Source organism: Mesoplodon bidens, assembly GCF_964165515.1.
Source record: "Mesoplodon bidens genome assembly, chromosome: 18".
Lineage (NCBI taxonomy): Eukaryota > Metazoa > Chordata > Mammalia > Artiodactyla > Ziphiidae > Mesoplodon > Mesoplodon bidens.
Genome location: NC_138175.1, coordinates 28534750 through 28557988, shown reverse-complemented (window position 1 = coordinate 28557988; position 23239 = coordinate 28534750). Strand labels below are relative to the sequence as shown.

The window sequence follows — 23239 nt, the reverse complement described above, 5'->3', positions numbered from 1 at the left end:
TTGTCCCTTCATTCAGTCCGGAAGTCCTGCCTACAGTGCCAGTTTCTGTGTTGGGTTCTATAGCACAGTGATTTCCAGACCTGGCCACCATCAGAATCACCTGGGGAGCTTTTAAGAAAACACTTGCTTGGGCCACATCCTAGAAATTCAGATGCTGGCTATTTGCAGTAGAACCAGGAATTTGGATTTTAAGAAGTACCTAAGTGACTCTAATGCCCATCACCTTCTGGATTATTAAGCTACAATCTTTTCCAAGGTTCTTTGCCTAAAAGTATAGATAGGTAAAAATTATTTCAGTACAGGGTAGATGAGTTCTATAAAAGATGAGTTTGTTAGTTATCTTAGTGCTCTTATATAAGACAGATCTGATTCCAGAGCCCCCACCTCCCAGATTATCTGGTTACTTCTGATTAGCTACCTGCTCATTTTATAATAACATCTTGCATTTGGGGATCCATTTTACATGTTGGGCACTGTGCTATGTGTTTTACATGTACTATTTCATTTAATCCTCATAGAACTACTATGAGGTGTAAGAACTATTACTATCTCCATGTTTTTTGTTTTGTTTTTTAAATTTATTTATTTGTTTGTTTATTTTTGGCTGCATTGGGTCTTCGTTGCTGCATGCGGACTTTCTCTAGTTGTGGTGATATGGGGCTGCTCTTCGTTGTGGTGCGTGGGCTTTGCATTACAGTGCTTGTTGCAGAGCACAGGTTCTAGGTGCACAGGCTTTAGTAGTTGTGGCGCACGGGCTTAGTTGCTCCGCGGCATGTGGGATCTTCGTGGACCAGGGCTCAAACCCGTGTCCCCTGCATTAGCAGGCGGATTCTTAACCACTGCGCCGCCAGGGAAGCCCTCCATGTTTTAAAGTGTGTCAGTAGTCAGGATAATTAGAATGCATATCTGGAAATATTGCAGGGCTGGGACCTGTGCCCAAACTGTGTGACTGCAAAGCCAGTGCCCTTGTACTGTAGGTGGCCTCTGGCATCCCGTACAAGATCTGTACACTGAATGTTACTGTCTTAAAACAATGGTCCTTGGAAAGTGGGCCACATAATGCTTTTTTGAATGAGATAAAATGAAGCTGTCTAAAGTGTAATTGTTTAGCTTCACCACCCAGTCTTTTGCCCAAGGTATTCACAATTTAGTCTCTGAGAAGTGTCATAAGTGACAGCCATTTCCAGATGAAAAGCTACATTTTTTAGTGCTGAATAAATCTGAAAGATCATACATTTTGTTCACTTATTTGTCCTGCTTTTGGCTGTAACCCTCAAGAGTACTCTGTATGCTCATTTCAGAAAAAAATTAAAGATAACAGCTCTTATTTTTTCCTTGTATGTTTCATAGTCTTTGCTTTGAAATGCCTCCTGGCTTCTCCCCCCTAATTAACTTATTTATACCTGGTCTTTACAGATAGTCCTTCAAAAAGAGTCTTTAGTTTTAAAATATTGAAAATATTTGTATTTTTTTACTCAGTTTCCTTCTCTGACAAATTTTGTAGTTGACATCATTTTCTAGGTCATTTAAGGAAAATAACTCTTTTGGAAAAAATTGACCTGAACTATACTTGAGTTCAATTTGGAAATAGAAAAAAAACAAAAACAAAACAAACAAAAAACCCACTACATTTAATTCTCCTCACCTCCAAATTAGTCAGATTTTTAGAAATACCTGTATTATTGGATATCTTCCATTTGCTTTGAAATGTACTAAATGGAAATCTGCATGGATTTAATAATTCTACATTCAGTTTAAATAAGCCTTAACAAAAATAATTTGGATAGAATAAAGTTTAAGACTTTGATGAGGACACGGGGAGGGGGAAGGGTAAGCTGGGACAAAGTGAGAGAGTGGCATGGACATATATACACTACCAAGTGTAAAATAGATAGCTAGTGGGAAGCAGCCGCATAGCACAGGGAGATCAGCTCCGTGCTTTGTGACCACCTAGAGGGATGGGATACGAGGGTGGGAGGGAGACGCAAGAGGGAGGAGATATGGGGTTATGTGTACACATATAGCTGATTCACTTTGTTATACAGCAGAAACTAACACACCATTGTAAAGCAATTATACTCCAATAAAGATGTTTAAAAAAAATTTGAGATCCAACAAAATTCCTTCCTTTCTTTCTTTCTCTTTCTTATGTATTTATTTTTAAATTTAAAAATTTCATCCATTTGGAATTTTCAAATATGGCTTGTGATAGGAATCTCATTCCCCTTACATGGATAGTTAGTTGTATCCTAACAGATAATCTATATATCATGACTCACACTTTTCCACTGGTTTTTCAGTGTCTGCAAACTTATTTTTTTTTTTTTAATTTTATTTATTTATTTATTTATTTATTTATTTATTTATGCTGTGTTGGGTCTTCGTTTCTGTGTGAGGGCCTTCTCTAGTTGCGGCGAGCGGGGGCCACTCTTCATCGAGGTGCATGGGTCTCCCACTGTCACGGCCTCTCCCGCCGCGGAGCACAGGCTCCAGACGCACAGGCCCAGCAGTTGTGGCTCACGGGCTCAGTTGCTCCGCAGCACGTGGGATCCTCCCAGACCAGGGCTCGAACCCGTGTCCCCTGCATTGGCAGGCAGATTCTCAACCACTGCGCCACCAGGGAAGCCCCTGCAAACTTATTTTTAACCCACTGCTTTCCTCACAATCACACCCAACATTGTTTCTTGTTAGTTATTCTAAATCGCTCTACAAGTGTTAGCATTAAACTGTAACTTTATAGGATCCCCTGTTCTCTCCCCTTCAGGGCTTTGTTTTCTGAGACTTAATCTCACCTTGACATCCTCAAATCATTGCCGATATTTTTAGTACCTGATTTGTCTCCCTTCCTCAGGTATGCCTTCTCCAATTTAATGTGTCATGTTGGATTGAATCTACTGTTTGCATGTCATGTCCATCCCAACTTCCATACTGATTGCATGGAAAGGTTCTGGAGCTTTAGAGAAGCCAGTGGAATTCCCTCCTGCTCTGATAACATTGAGAGCACCTCCCCAGGAGAAAGAGCGTTCATTCCCAAGTAGAGCTCCCTTGTATCAAATCTTGGACCACTACATTCTGCCATCCGCAAAGTATTAGCTGGTTTAGCCACAGATGTTTATAGACTATTGGTTAAGAAACTATGTTAATCCAGAGTATGGATTTCTGTACAGCCTTAAACGAAATGAGGTCATTTTATATATACTGGTATAGAAAGATGTTAAGGGGGGAAAAGCAAATCATAGAAAATATGGTGATGTTCTAATTAATTTTTTTAAAACCAATTTGTAAGTACATAATAATGGTGTGGAAACAGATTCATGAAGCTTTTAGCAGGGGTTACCTCCGGGAAGGGAATGGGCTATGAAGAAAGCCTTTCAGAAAAGAGCAAAAGACCTTTGCAGCATTTAGGTCTTAAAACGAACATGTTTTCACTTTTTATGTTTTTTTGGTTTTGTTTGCTTGTTTGTTTGGGCCGCATTTCGGCATGTGGGATCTTAGTTCCCTGACCAGGGATTGAACCTGTGCCCCCTGCAGTGGAAGCACAGAGTCTTAGCCACTGGACCACCAGCGAATTCCCTCTCACTTTTTATTTTTTAAAAATCACCAAATGTAAAATAGATAGCTAGTGGGAAGCAGCCGCATAGCACAGGGAGATCAACTCAGTGCTTTGTGACCACCTAGAGGTGGGATAGGGAGGGTGGGAGGGAGACACAAGAGGGAGGAGATAGGGGGATATATGTATATGTATAGCTGATTCACTTTGTTATAAAGTAGAAACTAACACACCACTGTAAAGCAATTATACTCCAATAAAGATGTTAAAAAAAATCAATGGGGCTTCCCTGGTGGCGCAGTGGTTGAGAGTCCGCCTGCCGATGCAGGGGATGCGGGTTCGTGCCCCGGTCTGCGTGCCGCGGAGCGGCTGGGCCCGTGAGCCATGGCTGCTGAGCCTGCGCGTCCGGAGCCTGTGCTCCGCAACGGGAGAGGCCACAACAGTGAGAGGCCTGCATACCAAAAAAAAAAAAAAAAATCAATGGATGAAAAAATTTTAACCTAATAATTTAAGATTTCAAGGAAGTGACATTAGCTAGGTTACTGCCCAGTGGCAGGCCTGCCAGAAACCTTGGATTCTTACCTCCTGTCATCCAAATTGTTCCAGCAGTGCCTTCTCTGTGAACTTTCTTGTGAGAAGGGCCAAAGCATCACTTTTTTTATAAAACCTAATGTTTGCTGTCTTTGAGATTTTACCACTTCTTTTTTTTTTTTTTAATTTTATTTGGTTGTGCCAGGTCTTAGTTGCAGCTCTCAGGCTCCTTAGTTGTGGCATGAGAACTCTTAGATGCAGCATGCATGTGGGATCTAGTTCCCTGACCAGGAATTGAACCCGAGCCCCTTGCATTGGGAGCACGGAGTCTTATCCATTGTACCACCAGGGAAGTTCCAAAGCATCGCTTCTTAAATGTTGCTTTTTGGTCTTTCTCAGAAACCAGCATAATTTATAAGATCAACAGAAATTTATACCAAGGACCCTTTAAAAGAGTTATTTCTGATTTCTGTCTCCTTTTAAGCATTGAAATCTCTTGGTTATCTACCCTTTGGAGGGAATTATATACCCTGGTCCCTGCAGTGATGGGTATGGTATGGTATTACTTCCACTCTTTGCTGTTTCAGAATGTGTTCTTTCATTTATTTATTTATTTTTAATTTATTTTTGGCTGTGCCACACGGTTTGTAGGATCTCAGTCCCCCAACCAGGGATTGAACCCGGACCAGGGATTGAACCCGGGCCACAGCAGTGAAAGTGCCGAATCCTAACCACTAGACCACCAGGGAATTCCCACTGTGTTCTCTTTTAAAAGGTTATTTTCAGCTGAATCCTTGCATCATATTCCTACCTATACTTCAGTCACATCCTTTAAAGTACAACCTCCAAATTTTGAAGACAGCCTGACTATTTTGGGAGAACCAGGAACATCTGTCGTATTGCTTGGCTCAGCCATTGCTGTCTTGGTAGTCTGGAGGGAGATAATGTCTATCCATTGCCTCTCCTCTCTCCTCTTCTTCCCTCCCTCCCTTACCCTGTCCCTCCCCCTCTCTACATATTAGATTAGATTAAATATTATATATATATATTTTTTCCCTTCCATTTTTCCCCTATGAGCAGTAATTAGACTGGGCAAATATTTAAAAGAATTTACTACAAATCTGTCCAAAATAACAGAAATAAGTTTTCTCTTGCTTCTGATCCCACTAAATTATTTTATTTATATCTATTTCTGAGCCAGTACTCAAGATATGAGGATGTAATTGTAAATAGCCAAATGTTGAGTAGAGACTACCAGTCTCTAATCCTATGTACCAGTCTCTAATCCTTATGTGTCTGTTTGTGTCCTTATGGGTCCTAGTCTTCAGGTCTCAACATGATTTTTCACTTTTTGCTACCAGCCCCACGTTAGTCTCCTACTTCCAAATCTTTACTTCTTCTTACACGTAACCAGATTTCCTCAGCTTAATGAAGAGCTGGCTCTATCATTAGGCTGTTTGTTTTTTTTTTATGATAAACATGCTGTGTGGGATGAGAATGGCCATCCACAAATTCCTGGAGGGTGGGGACTGTATCTTGTTCATCTTTATTCTCCCAGTGCCAGCCTGGTACCCGATATGAGGTGCTCAGACAAAGATCATTGGTGCATCCCTGTTCTTAACTTTGTAGCAGTTGTGTGCAAAAAACTTATCATTGTGAAAATGTAACCTTGTGATATATATTTACCTTCCCCAAAACAGGGTCTTGCTTACATAACAGAAAAACTCTGTAACTAGTTATATGATTTCTGTAAATTCTCAAGAGTGCCTCCAAATGGGAAATCTATGCAGTTTGGGTAATTTAAACAGAACGCTCTGGGCTTCCCTGGTGGCGCAGTGGTTGAGAGTCCGCCTGCTGATGCAGGGGACATGGGTTCGTGCCCTGGTCTGGGAAGATCCCACATGCCACGGAGCAGCTGGGCCTGTGAGCCATGGCCGCTGAGCCTGCGCGTCCAGAGCCTGTGCTCCGCAACAGGAGAGGCCACAACAGTGAGAGGCCCGCGTACTGCAAAAAAAAAAAAAAAAAAAAAAAACCAGAACACTCTATCCTTTTATTATGATTGTTATAAAATGGGTGCTATCACGTTGGTACCATAACTTTTTTTTTCTGTCCTTTTTTTAAACTTTTTATTTTATATTGGAGTATAGCAGATCAACAACATTGTTACAGTTTCAGGTGTACAGCAAAGCGACTCAGCCATACATATACTTGTAACCATCCTTCCCCATATAGACAAACATCTGTAATTAGATATTTTTATTTGAAACATATTAAAATTTCTCATACACTTAAATTAAGAAATGAGACAATTTTTTTTTTAATCCACAAAAGGAGCCCTTAAAACAGTTGCACACATTCTTCTCATGTATTTCTGTATGGATATATATATTTTTTAAATCTATGGTAACTCCTGTGGTTTACAGGGATATAGTTTAGCAATCAACTTTATGCTATAATGATAGAAAGGAATCACTGGTTGTTAATTCTTACATAAAGACACCTCTTTGCGTCAGAAACCTATAAAAATAACCAAAGATGGTTCTTCATTGTAATCCTAATATCTATAATATCAAACTAGGAAAGTTTGAGTAATTGAGTAGGCGAGAATCTTTTATCCATTTTCCTTTTCCTTTTTTCTTTTAGAACTGCCACTGGATGACCAGGATTCCTTGTAATTGATAATGTTGGAGATCAACTCTGCAACTTTATTCAGCATTCAGTTGTTAAAAACAAGTAGGATGCAGGTTCCTCAAATCCAGATTATGACAACAGTACTTGGAAAACTGAAAACTATCTAAATGATTATCTTTGGTTGGGCTGTGTTCTTAGCGAGCAGAAGCCTTGGCCAGGGTCTGCTGTTGACTCTTGAGGAGCACATAGCCCGCTTCCTGGGGACTAGAGGTGCCACTGCTACCATGGGTAATTCCTGTATCTGCCGAGACGACAGTGGAGCAGAAGACAGCGTTGACACCCAGCAGCAGCAGGCCGATAACAGTGCAGTACCCACTGCTGACATGAGGAGCCAACCCCGGGACCCTGTTCGGCCACCAAGGAGGGGCCGAGGACCTCACGAGCCAAGGAGAAAGAAACAAAATGTAGACGGGCTAGTGCTGGACACACTGGCAGTCATACGGACTCTTGTAGATAAGTAAGTATCTGGCTCACAGTCACCTCCTATCTAATGAAAAGCCTTCTGCCAGGAACCATAACTTTTGGACTTCTTCCTTTCATTAGGATATATTTGCCAAGACTTGCTGCTCATAGGGCAAGGGGAGAATATTTTATTTCTCCTCTGATGGCAGAGTAAATTATAAGATGTGATGTTTTTACTTGCTAACATCTACACCGGTCGGGAAATGTGTAAACATTTCTGTAGCAGAAAGCACTTTAAAGCTATGATCTTTATTGGGGAACGTAGTCAGTATGGAGTGAGTTTGTGCTGAAGTTACAAGAGGTAATGGTTTCACGAAGAACTCACTCTTATCTTGCTTGACTATCTACTCCACTGACCAGAGATTCAAGATGAATTGTTTTACCAAGAGCATAGCTGCATGCAACTTCCGTTGGCAATGGAAGGACTTAAGTCAAGGAGAGTTTTCATCCTCCTCCCTCTTTTTTATCCCTTAGTTGGCCCTCTTAGATCCATTTGGGAAGCTTTTAAATTAAAAGAAGCTGCAGGACACACCTGTACCTGTTTTGTTTTCCCCTCTGCTTTGTCTAAGTACGAAATCCCAGATTGAATAACAGTGAAATTAAAGGGCATTGTTCAAGTTGAAAAAAATATTTTAACTTAACCCTATAGCACAGTAGTTAGGAGTAAGTTTTAGAATCATGGTGGACAAAGGTTCAAATTCTAGGCCAGCCCCTTAACTAGCTACATGACACTGAGTAAATTACTTCTTTTAAGCCTCAGATTCCTCATCTATAAAAGGAGAATAATACCTTTCTTACAAGGATTATCATGATAAAATATATATAAAGCATCTAGTATGGTGCCTTGCATGTAACAATTGCTCAATAGAAGACAGTATTTTTTTAAAAGTTCTATCTGGGTTCTTTTTGCTTCAGGGTCAGCTAGTATTACATATTTAAGTATCTAAATATTTGATAATCACATTTATAAAAACACAGTGTTGTTTATTCCTGAGAAAGTATAGCATAAAGCAAGGTATGCCTGTGCATATTATTCTGAGGTATTTTTTTCCTCATAGAAATAAATTTATTTTGCACATTTTTCTATCTGCCATAGAGCATGCTGGGGGAAGGTAGTTCTTACAAATATTCACCATAACCAATTCAGAAAGGCCTTCCTAAGTTTACTAAAACCTGCCTTTGAAGTAGTTCTGGTACCTGAATTAATTTAATGTAGTCTTTATATGCTTGTGGGAAATATCTGTTGAATATAAATCTATGCCATTTACATCCTCTAAATTCAAGCAAGGGTCTAGAAGCTGTTATGTAAAGTTTCTTCACGGTGACATTTAAAACGTGCTGTGAAATTGTATTGAAAAGTTGTCCTTCCCAAATAAGGAAGTAAACCACAGCAGTGTTATTTAAGCCCATTGGAAAAACAGGTACAGAATAGACTTTGCTGTATTTTTTAAAAGGGTGATTAAGAGAGTGTGGGGGCAAAGCAGGAGGAGCTTTATTTCCAAGCTTCAGGAAAATATTACAAATTATAAGAGAACTTGTTGCTAAAGCACATAATCCACTTATGTGAGGCAAGTAGTGTACACTTGAATAACAGCCTAACTTTTACCTTAAACCTGTTTGTACTGAATTATAGTTAAAACTCTTCTGAGAATGGGAAAATTAGGCAGATGCAGAGCAAGTATGAAGGGACATGTTGGAGAATATAATGGCAAAGCGGGGTTCAGGCAGTTTGTAAACAGTTACATAGCTTATTTTTTTTTAACTGCTAAAGAAAAGAATTTCTTAACCTGCGAAGTTTATAAGGCTATTAAAACTAAACATAAAAGACAGGACAGATGGGCTTAGTAAGAATATATGTAAAAGGGTGTATGCAGATATTACAATGATAAAATGACCTATATTTATTGTTCTCCTCTCTCCTTGTTACTTAGGAGAGGATGACCTTGATTTGAGAGGACAGTACAGTTCTTAATGGCATAGTGAGAGACCTGCTATAGGAAATACACTTGAAAGACACTTATTTTAAAATCATTTTGAAGTTTGATTATTTGGGGGTTTTTTGGTAGTAACTTTACCCTCAGATTGCTAATGGTATTAATGTTATTCTCATGACTTTGGAATTTTAATTTGCAGGCTCCTCCTGACGGAAGTTTTTTTCCTCGCACTGTGTGTGTGTGTGTGTGTGTGTGTGTGTGTGTTCCCTGTCTTTCTCTCCCTTTCTTTCTGTCACCTTTGTTGTCTCCATCTGGGTCTCAGGGACCTTCAGTCCACAGCTGAACCTAAAAGTGGTGGTTCTGAGTTCCCATCCCACTGTAAGAAGCCCAGGTCCTGCTGCATGGCTTTCTCTGCCTTTTTCTGTCACCAGAGACTTGCAGGTTTATACCGGTTGCAGCTCAGATTATCATTCAGAGCTTTGCAACTCCTTTCACTGAGAGCGGTACCCTGTTCCCACTTTATTTGGTGAGTTTGCTCCATCACTTGCACAGGTGGGGTTTTGGTCCCCATTACCTGCCTTGCAGGCATAAAGCTCCTGGTGACCTCTGTCTAGTTCTTGACCCAGAGCCCAGTAGTCTTATGACTTTAGCTTTTGTCTTCCACCGGAAGTTTCTGCTCTATTTCTGTTCCACAAAGAATTTTGTCGTGTTTTTTTGAGTGTAGGGATGTGTATGTCCTTTAAGTGTGTCTGTATAGAATTCAGGTGCTCATATTCCTTATTGGTCACTGACCTTGTCATATTTTTATTAGTTTGCCCTTCTTCCCTAATCCCATTGTCCTTTTTACCACCCACCTCCAAATATCAGTAGGTAATCATTCTACTGAATTTAAGGTATGTTCTTCCAATATGCCTGGCATATGTTTGTTTATGTCTGTATAGGAAGTTTATAAATATTGTTTTGTGTATGATTTTAAAATTTAACATAACAGAGAAGTCTCTTTGGTTTTAACTTCTCTCAACATTATATTTGAGACCTATGTTGCTGTATATAAAGCTACAACTGCTTCTGACTGCTACAGAGTATTCCTTTGTATGCTCAAAAGTACTATATTTTGTTATCATATAATCTGGTGACAGTCACTTAGGTTACTACTTCTAAATTTTTTGTTCCTACAAATAGCATTGCAGCAAATAACCTCATATGCACCTGTGTAATAATTTATCTAGCATTGTTGAGTATATGCATACTTAATTTCATTATTGCCAGATTGCCCCAGAGCAATGTTTGTATCAGTTAGTTATATCATTTAAGACAATTCTTTTAAATAAGAATTTTCCCTTATTATGAAAAGGCAAAGGATGTGTCAAACACCGGCACCTAATGAGTACCTGAAATGAATTTAGTAATTCGCATATTGCAAGGTTATTCTGAGGATTAAAAGATTGAAGACAATAGTTTTTGTTTTTGTTTTTTTTCACAGTGAAACACAGAGCCACAATAGGTAAACAAATAAGCAGTGAATATACTCCTTAAATAATTAGATTATCATTGTTTGATGGGAAATATTTCATTCATTATTAAAAGTTCCCCTAGGGCTTCCCTGGTGGCGCAGTGGATGAGAGTCCGCCTGACGATGCAGGGGACACGGGTTCGTGCCCCGGTCCAGGAAGATCCTACATGCCACAGAGCGGCTAGGCCCCTGAGCCATGGCCGCTGAGCCTGCGCGTCTGGAGCCTGTGCTCCGCAACGGGAGAGGCCACAACAGTGAGAGGCCCGCGTACTGGAAAAAAAAAAAAAAAAGTTCCCCTAAAGTACCTCTTTGGATTCCTGAGATCACAGTTTGAAAATCCACTGAATTAAGGGGAAAATGCCATTTTAGAGCAGTGACTAGAAGATTAAGTAGCTCCTTAATTAAGTTTGGTTTCTTTTTCTTCTAACACCATTTTATGAAGTTTAAGCACATAGTGATATTTACCAAAAGAACACTTAAAAATGAAGATGTTACGTAGGCCCTTGCTTCTGTAAATCCTCATTTGGGATTGTCATCTCCCTTCCTGGTGATTCTTTGAGGTACATATGAGGAAGATGATGTTGGCCTCCCTGGCTTGTCTCTATTGGCATTGGGCCACTAGAGGTAAAGCTGAAAGTGTGCTCTGGGCTCCAGTATTAGTCTCATGCTTTGACTTCAGGCTACATGGTGGTCCTTTCATGTGCCCTTGTGCCCACTTTATTTGTGGGCCATCACAGACAGTAACATTGGAAATGAGCACACGTGGTATGCGTTTGTCCTTATAGATTATAGTTCTGGTTGTCTCCTCCGTCTCTTTCTCTATGCTCACTCATGTACATTTCTTTCTCTTCCTACCCCCCACACTTCCAGTTTGAACTTTTATTTGAAATTGTCATTTCTTATTTCTTCAAGTTTGATGTCTTGAATGTTTGTTTTTCAGTGATCAGGAACCTCCCTATTCAATGATTACATTGCACGAAATGGCAGAAACAGGTATTTTTAAAGTTTTTTAAAATACTTCCTAATTAATGATCATGAAGAAGTGTAGCCACTTTTTTTTTTTTTAAATAAAAGACTTCAAAAATACTTAACACACATGATGAAGAAAAAAACCCTTAGTCTATGGAAATTTTCTTGTATAAGGACAATAATTAATAAGCACTGTATTTTATCCTGAGTATATGCTGCATATTTCAGTAATGGTTTTATCTCACGAAAATTATTAAAATAAAATTATTCTTGGCATTGACAGATCTTCGACTATAACTCTTCTAGAATGGGGAGGATAATTTTTTTGTCCCTCAATTTCCTAAATGTCATTCTGAAAATAGAGCCAACTGTTTCAGATACTTAATCTTCTTAGTTAAATCCTATGTCATAAATAAGATGCTGGAAACTATTTAATCATAATTTGAGAACCCAGAACCATAGCTTAAATTTTCTTCAAATAAAGATACCCCCAAATCACCAGACTCCTGTAAGTTAGGATTCTTTGTCTCTACTGTGATGACTAGCAATTGATGACCATGTCCATGCCAAATACTAGCTGCTTAAAAGCTATAGGATGTTTCTATTTTCCAAGAGTGTTTCTATTTTAATGTGAAGTCATCTTGTGTTGTAAGTTATATATTTTCACATTTTAAAAATATGGCTCCATCGTACAATCTTCTTGATTTGCTCCTAGATGAAGGATGGTTGGACGTTGTCCAGTCTTTAATTAGAGTTATTCCATTGGAAGATCCACTGGGACCAGCTGTTATAACATTATTACTAGATGAATGTCCATTGCCCACTAAAGTAAGTTAATACTTATCTTTTATGAAACTGACATCTACGCTTAAACACAGGATGAATGACCACAAAGAACGTTTGATATAATGCATTTCTTTTTATATATTTTGGGTCTGTTTTATTTAATGTTAATTTCATTATGTAAACTTGTTTTTTATTACTAATAAATTGCTACATCCTCTTTCTGTCAATAGCTTACTGTAAAACTTTAGTTTAAAATTTTTAAAATGTTAAAAATGGAAGCATTTGTATCTGAAATGGCAATCTTTGAAACTAGAAAAGAATGTTCAGTTGCTGAGCTGATTTTCTTATCTCTCTCCAAACAATTTCCTCATAACAAAAGTTTTTTAAACATTTTCTATTAAGAGAAAACACTGTTATAGCAAAAGCACTTTTGAGTCTTAAACATATTAAATATTGGCATAACTTTGATTATCCCTTATGTAGAACGAAAGTATCTAACTTTCATTGCCTTATTCCATATGGTCTATGGAATGCTTTTTTAAAAGTTTTGGATTCTGGCATCTTTCATTTGTTTAAGCCTCAGACATTTGGGCCTAATATGGAAAACATGGACAGAGGGAAAAGTCTTTGGCCTTGTCACTGGTGAATTGACCTTTGCCTAGTCTTTTAAAGTCTTTGCCTTTAAAATTCTAGTGATATTTGTTCTTGATTGATAAAAAAAAAAATTTGTAAGAAACTTTGTACTTCAGTATCACTAGGCCCTATTGTTATCAATCATACTGGCATTTGGGTGGATTTAGTCTGTTAAACGACTCGAGTATATAGCATATATTTGATACAACCGGTACATTTTGAATGAAATGGAATCTAGCAATTCATTTAAGAAAACCTTCAGGTTGATCAAATAATATTTCCCATCAATAATGGTATCCTGTGACTATATCATTTTTGTATGGTCATTCTGAGTTAATTTAACACGTGGTTATTGCTTCTGTGTCAAAGAATTACCTTGAGATAAAAAACCTAAGTAATATATTTATCAAATCCGTTTGTACATTTTTGTTTTTAGGATGCACTCCAGAAATTGACTGAAATTCTCAACTTAAATGGAGAAGTAGCTTGCCAGGACTCAGGTCATCCTGCCAAACACAGGAACACATCTGCAGTCCTAGGCTGCTTGGCTGAGAAACTAGCAGGTAACTCTGGGAAGCTCCACCAAGGAAGATCTTAAGTTGTTTAACATCAAGGGGAAGATGGCACTGCAGGTCTTTGATCAAACCTGCTTTACCAGAAAAAAAGTGTCTCTAAAAAAATAAAATAAAATTGAGCAACAGGGTCTAACTGGAAAAAAATTACTCAAGGCCACAGAGGTAAATGCAAACTAATTTAGCTTTGAGGACTTTCAGAGGGAAATTTAAAAGAAAAAGTTTTCCTTATTTGCTTTAAAATTAAAAATAAGAGAAAAGGCTAAGCTCATATGATAAAGATTGCATGTAATATACATATACACACACTTTATAAAGTTTAGCTAGGCAATAGAGACATACTCGGTAGGAGAAGAAGAAAAGGAACTTTAAATTGGAGCAATTCCTGAGAAGACAAGCAGATTTTTTACTTGTCTGTGAATGTTACCCATTTTAGGAAAGTTAACATCAAAGTATAGGTGAATAACCCAGCTAGTTGTGTCATTTATGGTGGAAGAAACAATGGATTAGAAATCAAAACATGGGTATTGGTTCAGCCTCTGCCATGTGCTCCCCAAGTGCCCTGGAGTAAGTCACTTCAGGAGTGTGTCTCAGGAGTGGGCTCAGTTGCTCACCTGTGAAATGGGGATACTACTATTCCCTGCCTTAAGCAGGAGGCTTGAATAAGATCATGCACATGAGAGTACTTTGTAAAAGAGCTCTACAATTTTATTGGTATTAGTTACAAATTCAAAATAATGTAACACATTTAATTATATCCAGTGTTTGTTGTATTCATCTAGGTCCTGCAAGTATAGGTTTACTTAGCCCAGGAATACTGGAATATTTGCTACAGTGTCTGGTAAGTGAGACATCAAAGCTAGTTATTCTTAGTCATCTAGAATTGTGCATTTTTCTAAAATTGCCCACTTAGCCACTGGCACAGAGAATGGAATCAGCTATAAATTTTATTTGCAGGTGTTTCCTGAGTGTTTATCTATTCCTTCCTGTGTTTAAAAAGAAGTAAGGGCAGGATAGGAATTTATTGCAAGCAAAAACAGCTGAGTTGGTCTGGTTTTAAATTTAGTCATAAGATAGGTGCTAAGATTGGCTTTTTGTGTGTGCGTGCTTAGAGTCTGCCAAATGGTAGTAGGAACCTCCACAGTGGAAACAAAATTACACGGCATTCCAAGCCAGGAAACTGTGAGGTCAGGTCCCCAGTGTATATAAATCTCTGTTCCTCCATCCCTCCCACCACTACTGCTCTTAAAACGATTGTTGAGTATTTGATACATCGTCTCTGAAGCTTGTGGTTTGCCAAGGCTGTGCTACCGGATCTCTCACACTGCCTGACTGCAGTCTTGACTGCTCTGTGTTTTTTAAAGTTATTTTTGCAGGCCTACTGTGCATTGGCCTGTTTTCAAAATCTGAAGGACCCTATTTTTCAGGACCTATATTATATGTACTTAAAACACTTAGCACTATGCTAAGTAAGCACTGTAGGGATACAGAAGTAGTCTAACAGTCCTTTGCCCTCAAGCAGTTTCCTGGTTAGGGGAACAAAACTACTGAGACAAGATAATTAGCCTCCATTTTATGACAGGATATGATCAAGGGCAAAATAGCTTCCTTCAGACCAAGTGCCAAGGGTTCTGAGAAGGTGGTTGGGAGGTGGGAGAAACGGGTGGAGGGGGCTGGGAGTCATGGGAGGCAGACTTCCTGATGAAGGTGGGACCTCAGCTGGGTCACACCACAGGGCTAGGATTTGTTTGTGCACACAGGAGGAAGAAATGGGTTTCTTGGCTAAGGGCATATCACCGGCAGAAGCCCAGAGCCAAAAATGGCCATGTTCCCAGCATATTACGGAGAATTATCTGATCAGAAGACAGTGTTCAGAGACAGGAGGACATAGACTTAGTAGCCAGGTGGGGAGGGCTCAGGGCCTGAAAAACCAGACAGAGGGAATGAGAATGGATGTGGCAAGAAGCAGGGCGCTAAACAGGCTTTGCAGCAGGGAAGGGCAATGGTTACATGAGCTCTGTGGAACCCAGTTGGGCACCAGAAAAGTGAGTGGAAATCATCTGTTGTTCTAGAGCTCTTTTGCAGGCACCTAGCATAGCTGTGGGGAAGGATGGCTGTGAGAAGATATGATGTTAAGCAGATAGACCTTCCTTCAAATGTGAACACATGTGACATGAACTTAAATGTAACTGAAAGAGCTCACTTGTTGCTCTCTCCCACCTACCATCAGCATTTGTAGAATTCCTTTCAGAGAACAGATTGAAAATGAAGCCATGAGTTGTTAATTTCATTATTTATAATTTTGGAACGTGGTAGTGATGAATGGCTCCTTTTAGGGTTCTGAATAAAAAGCCATAGCTATATTTCTGGGCTTCTGTTTGGCTTGCTTAAAGGAATATAAGAATCAGCATGATTTTATTTAACAAAGCTTTAATATATAAATGTTACTAAGTAAAATAACATAGTACATTTAATAAGATACTTTTGAAATTTCCATATCTATAAACGAACACAGTAACTTCAAGAAAATAATATAAGATTTTAAGAGACTCTATCTTGGTTTATTACTATCAATATTAGCAAATGGATAATCATGGACTTGAATGAGTAACACTTTTCCTACTGCTCCCCCAAAAAAATCTAGCACATATTGGGTAAGAAGAGGAAATTGATAACTTGCCGCCTCTGCAGGGCAATGATTTTTTTTTTTTTTTTTTTTACCTTTTGTTGTCTTTCAGAAATTACAGTCCCACCCCACAGTCATGCTTTTTGCACTTATCGCATTGGAAAAGTTTGCACAGACAAGTAGGTATAGTGACTTCTTACATTAATGATCTATATTGCTTGTTAAAAATCTTATTTTTCATAGTTACTGGATGAGCTGATGCTTTTGAACCCCATCAAACATGCATACATTCTGGGGAATTCCCTGGTGGCCTGGTGTTTAGGATTCTGGGCTTTCACTGCCGTGGCCCCAGGTTCAATCCCCGGTTGGGGAACTAAGATCCCTCAAGCTGTGTGGCACAGCCAAATAAATAAATAAGAAGCATGCATACATTCTGATTTATCTGGGTAAACATCTCAAAGCCAGTAAGATTTAACAGTGACAAAGGCAAGAGTTTTCTCACCTAAAGAATCAAAACTTGATGGTTCTGAAGAACCTAGGGGCAGGACAGGAATAAAGACGCAGACATAGAGAATGGACTTGAGGACATGGGGAGGGGGAAGGGTAAGCTGGGACGAAGTGAGAGAGTGGTATGGACATATATACACTACCAAATGTAAAACAGATAGCTAGAGGGAAGCAGCCACATAGCACAGGGAGATCAGCTTCGTGCTTTGTGACCACCTAGAGGGGTGGGATAGGGAGGGTGGGAGGGAGACGCAAGAGGGAGGAGATATGGGGATATATGTATATGTATAGCTGATTCACTTTGTTATATAGCAGAAACTAACACACCATTGTAAAGCAATTATACTCCAATAAAGATGTTAAAAAAGAAATATATATATGTATATATATATATGTGTGTGTATATATATATATATAAAGAATCAAAACTTGGTGACCGTGATTACCCACTTTTTATAGCTAAAAATTTAGTGATCACATTACTACTTTCTAGAAGATAGAGCTCTTGGGCTTTGTCATTATTATAGTTTCCAGATTCTCTAATTTAATTGTCTCTCCTCACTCTTTCCCTCCATTAATCTACCCAGCAAATCATCCTACTTTTTCATGGTTAATTTAAGGTTTATGTCTTCCCAACAGGTGAAAATAAATTGACTATATCTGAATCCAGTATTAGTGACCGGCTTGTCACGTTAGAGTCCTGGGCTGATGATCCTGATTATCTGAAACGTCAAGTTGGTTTCTGTGCCCAGTGGAGCTTAGACAATCTCTGTAAGTAGGAGTTGTCCTTTATTAAAATGCCTGTTTTCATTTCCAAATCCACTTCTTAAGTAGGATCACAGGTCTTTATTTTGTGACAGTGAGTGTGAGTTTTTCCATATAAGGTCCTCTACTGATGGGTTGGCTATATTCTAGCAGTAAAGTATCCTAGGGACTCTTCAGACTATTAGATGGAATGCTTCTAATTGCAGCACTCTCCTGTTCAAAAACTTTTACTGGTCCCCTGTTTCCTCCTGCATCCAGACCATCAATCAGATGCCACTGTCTAATCAACTCTTTCCAACACAAACTCTTCTCACTGTCCTACAAGCAGTTCCCAATCATTCCTACCCCTGGGCATGTTCCCCTCACTTGGAATTCCCTCTTTACTCTTCTCTCTGTCCCAAGTTTGCTCTTCAAAACTCAAGTCATGTCTTACCTATACCGTGAGAGTTGCTCCCAACTTTTCTTTTTCTCCTCCAAGAGCTGCAAGAACTAAAACTATATTACTGCTCTTTCCTCACTCCCCCTCCCACGGGTAGCACTGTGCTAAAGCACAGTTGGACATCTGACCCCTCTGCTCATACTGCAGCATTATGGGGAGTAGCTCAGTGCCCAGCCTGTGTAGTGCCAGTTAAAGAATAATTCTGAAAAACTACCATTTGGATTTTGCTGCATGCAAAATAATGACTATAGGGAACAGAAATATAAACCTAGCAGTGCTGTCTTTACTAGCATTTGCGTAATTAATCTTCCTATGGCAGTGTAGCAGCAAAGCTAAGGTTATAAGTCTACCAATTCTGCCATTTATGAGCACCTCCACTTCTTAACTAGAATGGCAACTAGCGATGACAGTAGCTTTTTGCTCCACAACAGCCTGCCTTAGAAATGTGCCCACTTTTTCTTTTGCAGTTTTAAAAGAAGGTAGGCAGCTGACCTATGAGAAAGTGGACTTGAATAGCATTAAGGCCATGCTAAATAGCAACGATGTCAGCGAGTACCTGAAGATCTCGCCTCATGGCTTGGAGGTAAAGCTTCCATAGACGGACCATTCTGGGGATAAAATCTTGTCCTCATTTTCCTGCACTGGTTCTGAACAACAGCAATCCTTGAAAAATAGATGGAAATTTTCTACATACTCAAAGAGTGTTTAGAGGTAGAAGTGGTGGGAGAGAGCGTGTTTGGGATATTATTTACTCTTTCATATCTAACATGGTCCTATACATATGGTACAAGCTATAATGTTTATTGACTGGTTTAAATATGTCTGATTTTCATCTCTGCCATTTTATGCAGTTAAAGGTACAAAGACTAGTGTTTCTAAAAGAGGCCCTTCCTTTTTTAAATCCCTGCATAACCAATTGTATTCAGTCTAGAGCTTCACCTTCTCCCTGTATGTTGAAAATGTTGCTGATTTGGGGGTGAAGGTTAATGAAAGAGCCGCTTATATACAGGAAGGTACCATTAGGCACTAGACATGTCAAGATTAAAGAGCCGTTTGAAGAATGGCTGCAAATAGTTTCTTTGATCTTACATCTTGCCAAATGCTTTACGTAGTTTTCTGCTTTAGATTATTTTTAGGTACTCCATCTTATACACTTCAATATCCTTCTCTCCCTCATCTCCCTCCCTAACAAGTACAGGTTAAGGCAATGTTTATGCATTTGGAAAAGATTCTACTATAAGAGCAAAGCTCTGTAAGTACTTAAAAATGAAGCCAGTAGCCTTCACTAATTCTTACTTTGAGGTCTTCCAGTCCTTTCAATCTGGAACTCCCTGGAAATTAAACTATAAAATAGAGTGTCCTTCCTTCGGTTTTGTACTTTTTGTCACTGAGAATGCACAGGGAAGAAGACAGTAGTCCACCAGGAGCTTTAATGAGGAAGAATAGATTCTACCTTCAGAGCAGTCGGTTATCTCTGGTGGTCTTCAGGCATTGATGGTGGGCTGCCATGCTCTTTTATTTTGCCAGGCTCGCTGTGATGCCTCTTCTTTTGAAAGTGTGCGCTGCACCTTTTGTGTGGATGCTGGGGTGTGGTACTATGAAGTAACAGTGGTCACTTCTGGTGTCATGCAGATCGGCTGGGCCACACGAGACAGCAAATTTCTCAATCATGTGAGTACCTTGGAGACCTGAGCGGATGGGAGCAGCAGCAGTTTTTTTGGCGAGTGGGTGGCGGATACTCATTTTTCAGACGGTTTTGCACAATAATCGTTCCTTGGGCTGAATCACATGGTGCCAAATCCCTAACAGTGGTTTTCTAAACTGATTTAGAAATAGGAAAACACAGGTGAAATTGCCCCTCAGCTGTTTTTTTCCCCTCAAGTTCTAAGTTCATGTTAATCTTGCACCCAGAGTTTAGATGTGCTCTTTTTCCTTTTTTTTTTTAAATTAATTTATTTATTTTGGTTTTGGCTGCATTGGGTCTTTGTTGCTGCGCGTGGGCTTTTCTCTAGTTGCAGCGGGGGGGCGCTACTCTTCGTTGGGGTGGCTCCTCTTGCTGTGGAGCACGGACTCTAGGCGTGCGGGCTTCAGTAGTTGTGGCGCACGGGCTTCAATAGTTGTGGCTCACAGGCTCTAGAGTGCAGGCGCAGTAGCTGTGGCGCGCAGGCTTAGTTGCTCCATGGCATGTGGGATCTTCCCGGACCAGGAGTCGAACCCGTGTCCCCTGCACTGGCAGGCAGATTCTTGACCACCACGCCACCAGGGAAGCCCCCTCTTTTTCTTTTTAGGCTCTGCTCCAGCCCCAGCCACATCTTTGGCTCAGTTTTTATATTGGGTCCAGTGATGGTTTTTACCTTGCGTTTAAGCTTTAGGAACTTTGTAGGAATTCTATTCCTTTCATAAAATACTAAAAGTTGTCTTGACTCCTCTTACTTTACTTTTACCTTGTAATTAGTAGGCACATTTGTTTTCAATATTCCGTATTTATCTTTTGCTATACAACGCTGTAATTTATAAGGGAAAATTAAGTCCACTAGAGGAAGCAGAATTGGGCTGCCTCTACCTGGGTGTGAGAGATTGGGGTTCTTCGCTTTCCTACAAATGTTAATTTCTTGCCATTTTATACCCTTCTAATGCCCAACCCAAACGGCTTTCTTCTCATAGTCATATTATAAGCTGTTTAGAATTAATCCAGTTTTGATCAGGAATATTTTGTGGACATATGATTTTTACCCTTTGAGCTGGGAAAAGTCCCTTAGATTTTTTTTTTATGTTAATCTAAATAATAACCTCCCATCCCATATGTAAGGTCCTGGGATGGGTTTTAGAAGTGATCCAACAAAATCAAACTAAACTTGCCTCCCATAAAGCTAGTTTCTAAAGTGCCCTTTCAACAAGGCAGTACAGCATCCTGGAATTGTTCATGGCATTTTACTAAGCTCCTTGCTGGAAAGAGACAAATTGGAGGAAGAGGGCCCAGGGAGAGGTCAGGTCTGGATTTTTGTCCAGGATGGAAAACTGGACCCCAGTCTTCCATTGCTTTGTTGGGAACCTTCCCTGATGCAGCGCCTCCTAGCCCTCTAGGCCTTATTTAAAACCTGGAAGAATGGGGCTTTTTGTGGCACCATGTAGTCAGAAGTAAGTGGGTCTGGAGAACAATGCCAGTTAGTCTTTTAGTGCCCAACTTGGGCACTAATTTAAAGAAGACAGTATCAGTTACACTGACAGCCTGCCCCAAATGATGTCCTCAAGATGATTTTTTAGGACTTAAAAAAAAAAATGTTAATTTCCAGAGCACCTTCATTTTAGAGCCTATCATCCAATTCCCACAACAGTCTTTACTGTCACAGTTTCCATTTCACAGATAAGAAAACTGAGACTAAGACTGGGACAAAAAGAAACTAGGACTAGAATTCAGTCCCCTTCCTATTCTACAATAGTTGTGTTCTTTGCATTTGAAAATGGAGAGAGTCTCAGAGAAGTAGCTAGTCTCATTCGGAAGTAAAGATTTGTTTTCGAACTAGAAGAAATGTGGATTCCTCTCGGGAGAAAGCTTGGATATAAAATGTGCCTCTCCTAATTTGGCAGCACACTACAGGTCTGAGTGTAGTATATTTGAGACTGAATGTTGCAGATTGTTTTCTTTTTAATGGCCAATGAAGCTGGATCATTTTATCTGATGGATGAAACTAATTTCTGCCGTATAGTTGCAAAAACTTTGGCTTCTCAAGTTAAGAGGATTAACATACTATCTTCCTACCCTCCAGATTGCTTGGTAGACTTAATTTCTTTCTTTAAAAAACAAAAATGAAACATTTTTCCCTGATTCAAGTATTGGTTGGTTAGAAATTGGTGAAGTCTGATGTATCTTTCCCCAAATGTAGGATTTTAATGATGTTGCCATACTTACAACTTTGCTTCACATGGACATTGTTCTGGTGATTCTGAATCTTTTTGCCTGTACAGATAGGGTGTGGTTTTATGGAATAAGTCACTCCTAGAATACACGCAGTTTCTAAAACTTTGAAGTCTGTTCATAGACTTATTTTAACTCCTACTGCTTGGGCTTCGGTTTTGAAAAGATGATCAAAGTGTTGGGCTTGGACATAGATCATTAATCTGAGAAGCTAAAGGATAGTTCTTGTTCAGGTCAATTAGAGAATAGTTATCTTGTATATATTTATGGGGGTTTGGGAGGAGCAAGTCTCCAAGGGTGCATTTTGACTTATCTAAAATATCTTTTGCCTTTTCATGAGCATCTACCATGTGACAGGTCTTTCACATACTCACCTCTAATCTTTTTGAGAGTTTGGGAAGGTATTATTCTCCCATTTAAAGATGAGAATGAAGTTCAAAGAAATTAATTTAGAAACTTGCCCAAAGTCACCTAGCCTCCAACTGCTGGCGAAGAATTCAAACCCTGGTCAAGGCAGCCTGTGCTTCTTTCCCTGTTGAAGCCTCTTGCCATGGAGAAAATGACTCTGCTCTGCTATCGTAAACAGAAAAAGAATGACTTGGAAGCCTACTGGGGGCTCCCAGACTATTGAGGGGTTTGGGAACCAGACAGGCTCCAAGGCAGCGTCAGAGACCAAGACACAGGAAGTACAACAGCCAGTGTTTTAGGGACCAGGATGCCAACACTGCTGCCACAAGGGTCCTAACCATTCCTCCATGTGGGGTTACAGACACTAGGTGTCTGATGGGAGGGTCCGGTTGGCCAAGGTCACATCTTACCCCTCCATCTCCAGAGCAGGAGGCAGGACACTGTATCTTCATTACATTCCCCGTAGCAGGAAGTGGTAGGGATATTGGACAGCAGAAGAAAGGATGGTGTCCACCACATAGGGAAGGAGTCAATATATTCCCTAAACAACAAACTATGGATAAATGCTTTTTTGTTGTTTGTTTTTAGTAATGTTGCCATTACTAAAGTATACGTGACCAGAACATACAGATCAAAATAATCACCCCAAGTACCAAGCTAGCTACACTGTTCTCTCATTTATCTGCCTCAGCTGATGGAGACCATAGTTATAGTTCTGCTGGGAATGTTTTCACGTTGAAAGAGGGTGTAGTACATCTGGACTGCTCTTTGGTATGTGAGCTCAAAGGGCTTTTTAAGGTGTATCTCTGCTTAGCAGAGGCACCTACTTCTTAGCCTGTAGAAGTTGATCTGTGGTTAAAATGATTAGAGTTCCCCCTCTGTCTCCAAATGCCACTTTACTGTGAAATTCATCCAGGCATAGAAGACATTGCATGGT

General features: G+C 39.6%; 1 protein-coding gene across 2 annotated transcripts in view; it reads left to right on the top strand.

Annotated features, from left to right (window-relative positions):
• RSPRY1 (ring finger and SPRY domain containing 1) overlaps positions 1-23239 on the top strand; it is a 47220-nt gene that overhangs the window by 8078 nt on the left and 15903 nt on the right. For both annotated transcript variants that reach the window (XM_081215798.1, XM_081215799.1), the window contains exons 2-10: positions 6725-7229; positions 11622-11674; positions 12366-12478; positions 13506-13632; positions 14424-14482; positions 16380-16446; positions 17414-17545; positions 18446-18561; positions 19506-19649. In XM_081215798.1, the coding sequence (XP_081071924.1) occupies positions 6880-7229; positions 11622-11674; positions 12366-12478; positions 13506-13632; positions 14424-14482; positions 16380-16446; positions 17414-17545; positions 18446-18561; positions 19506-19649 (1161 nt within the window). In that variant the 5' untranslated portion in view covers positions 6725-6879. The remainder of the gene's footprint in view (positions 1-6724; positions 7230-11621; positions 11675-12365; positions 12479-13505; positions 13633-14423; positions 14483-16379; positions 16447-17413; positions 17546-18445; positions 18562-19505; positions 19650-23239) is intronic.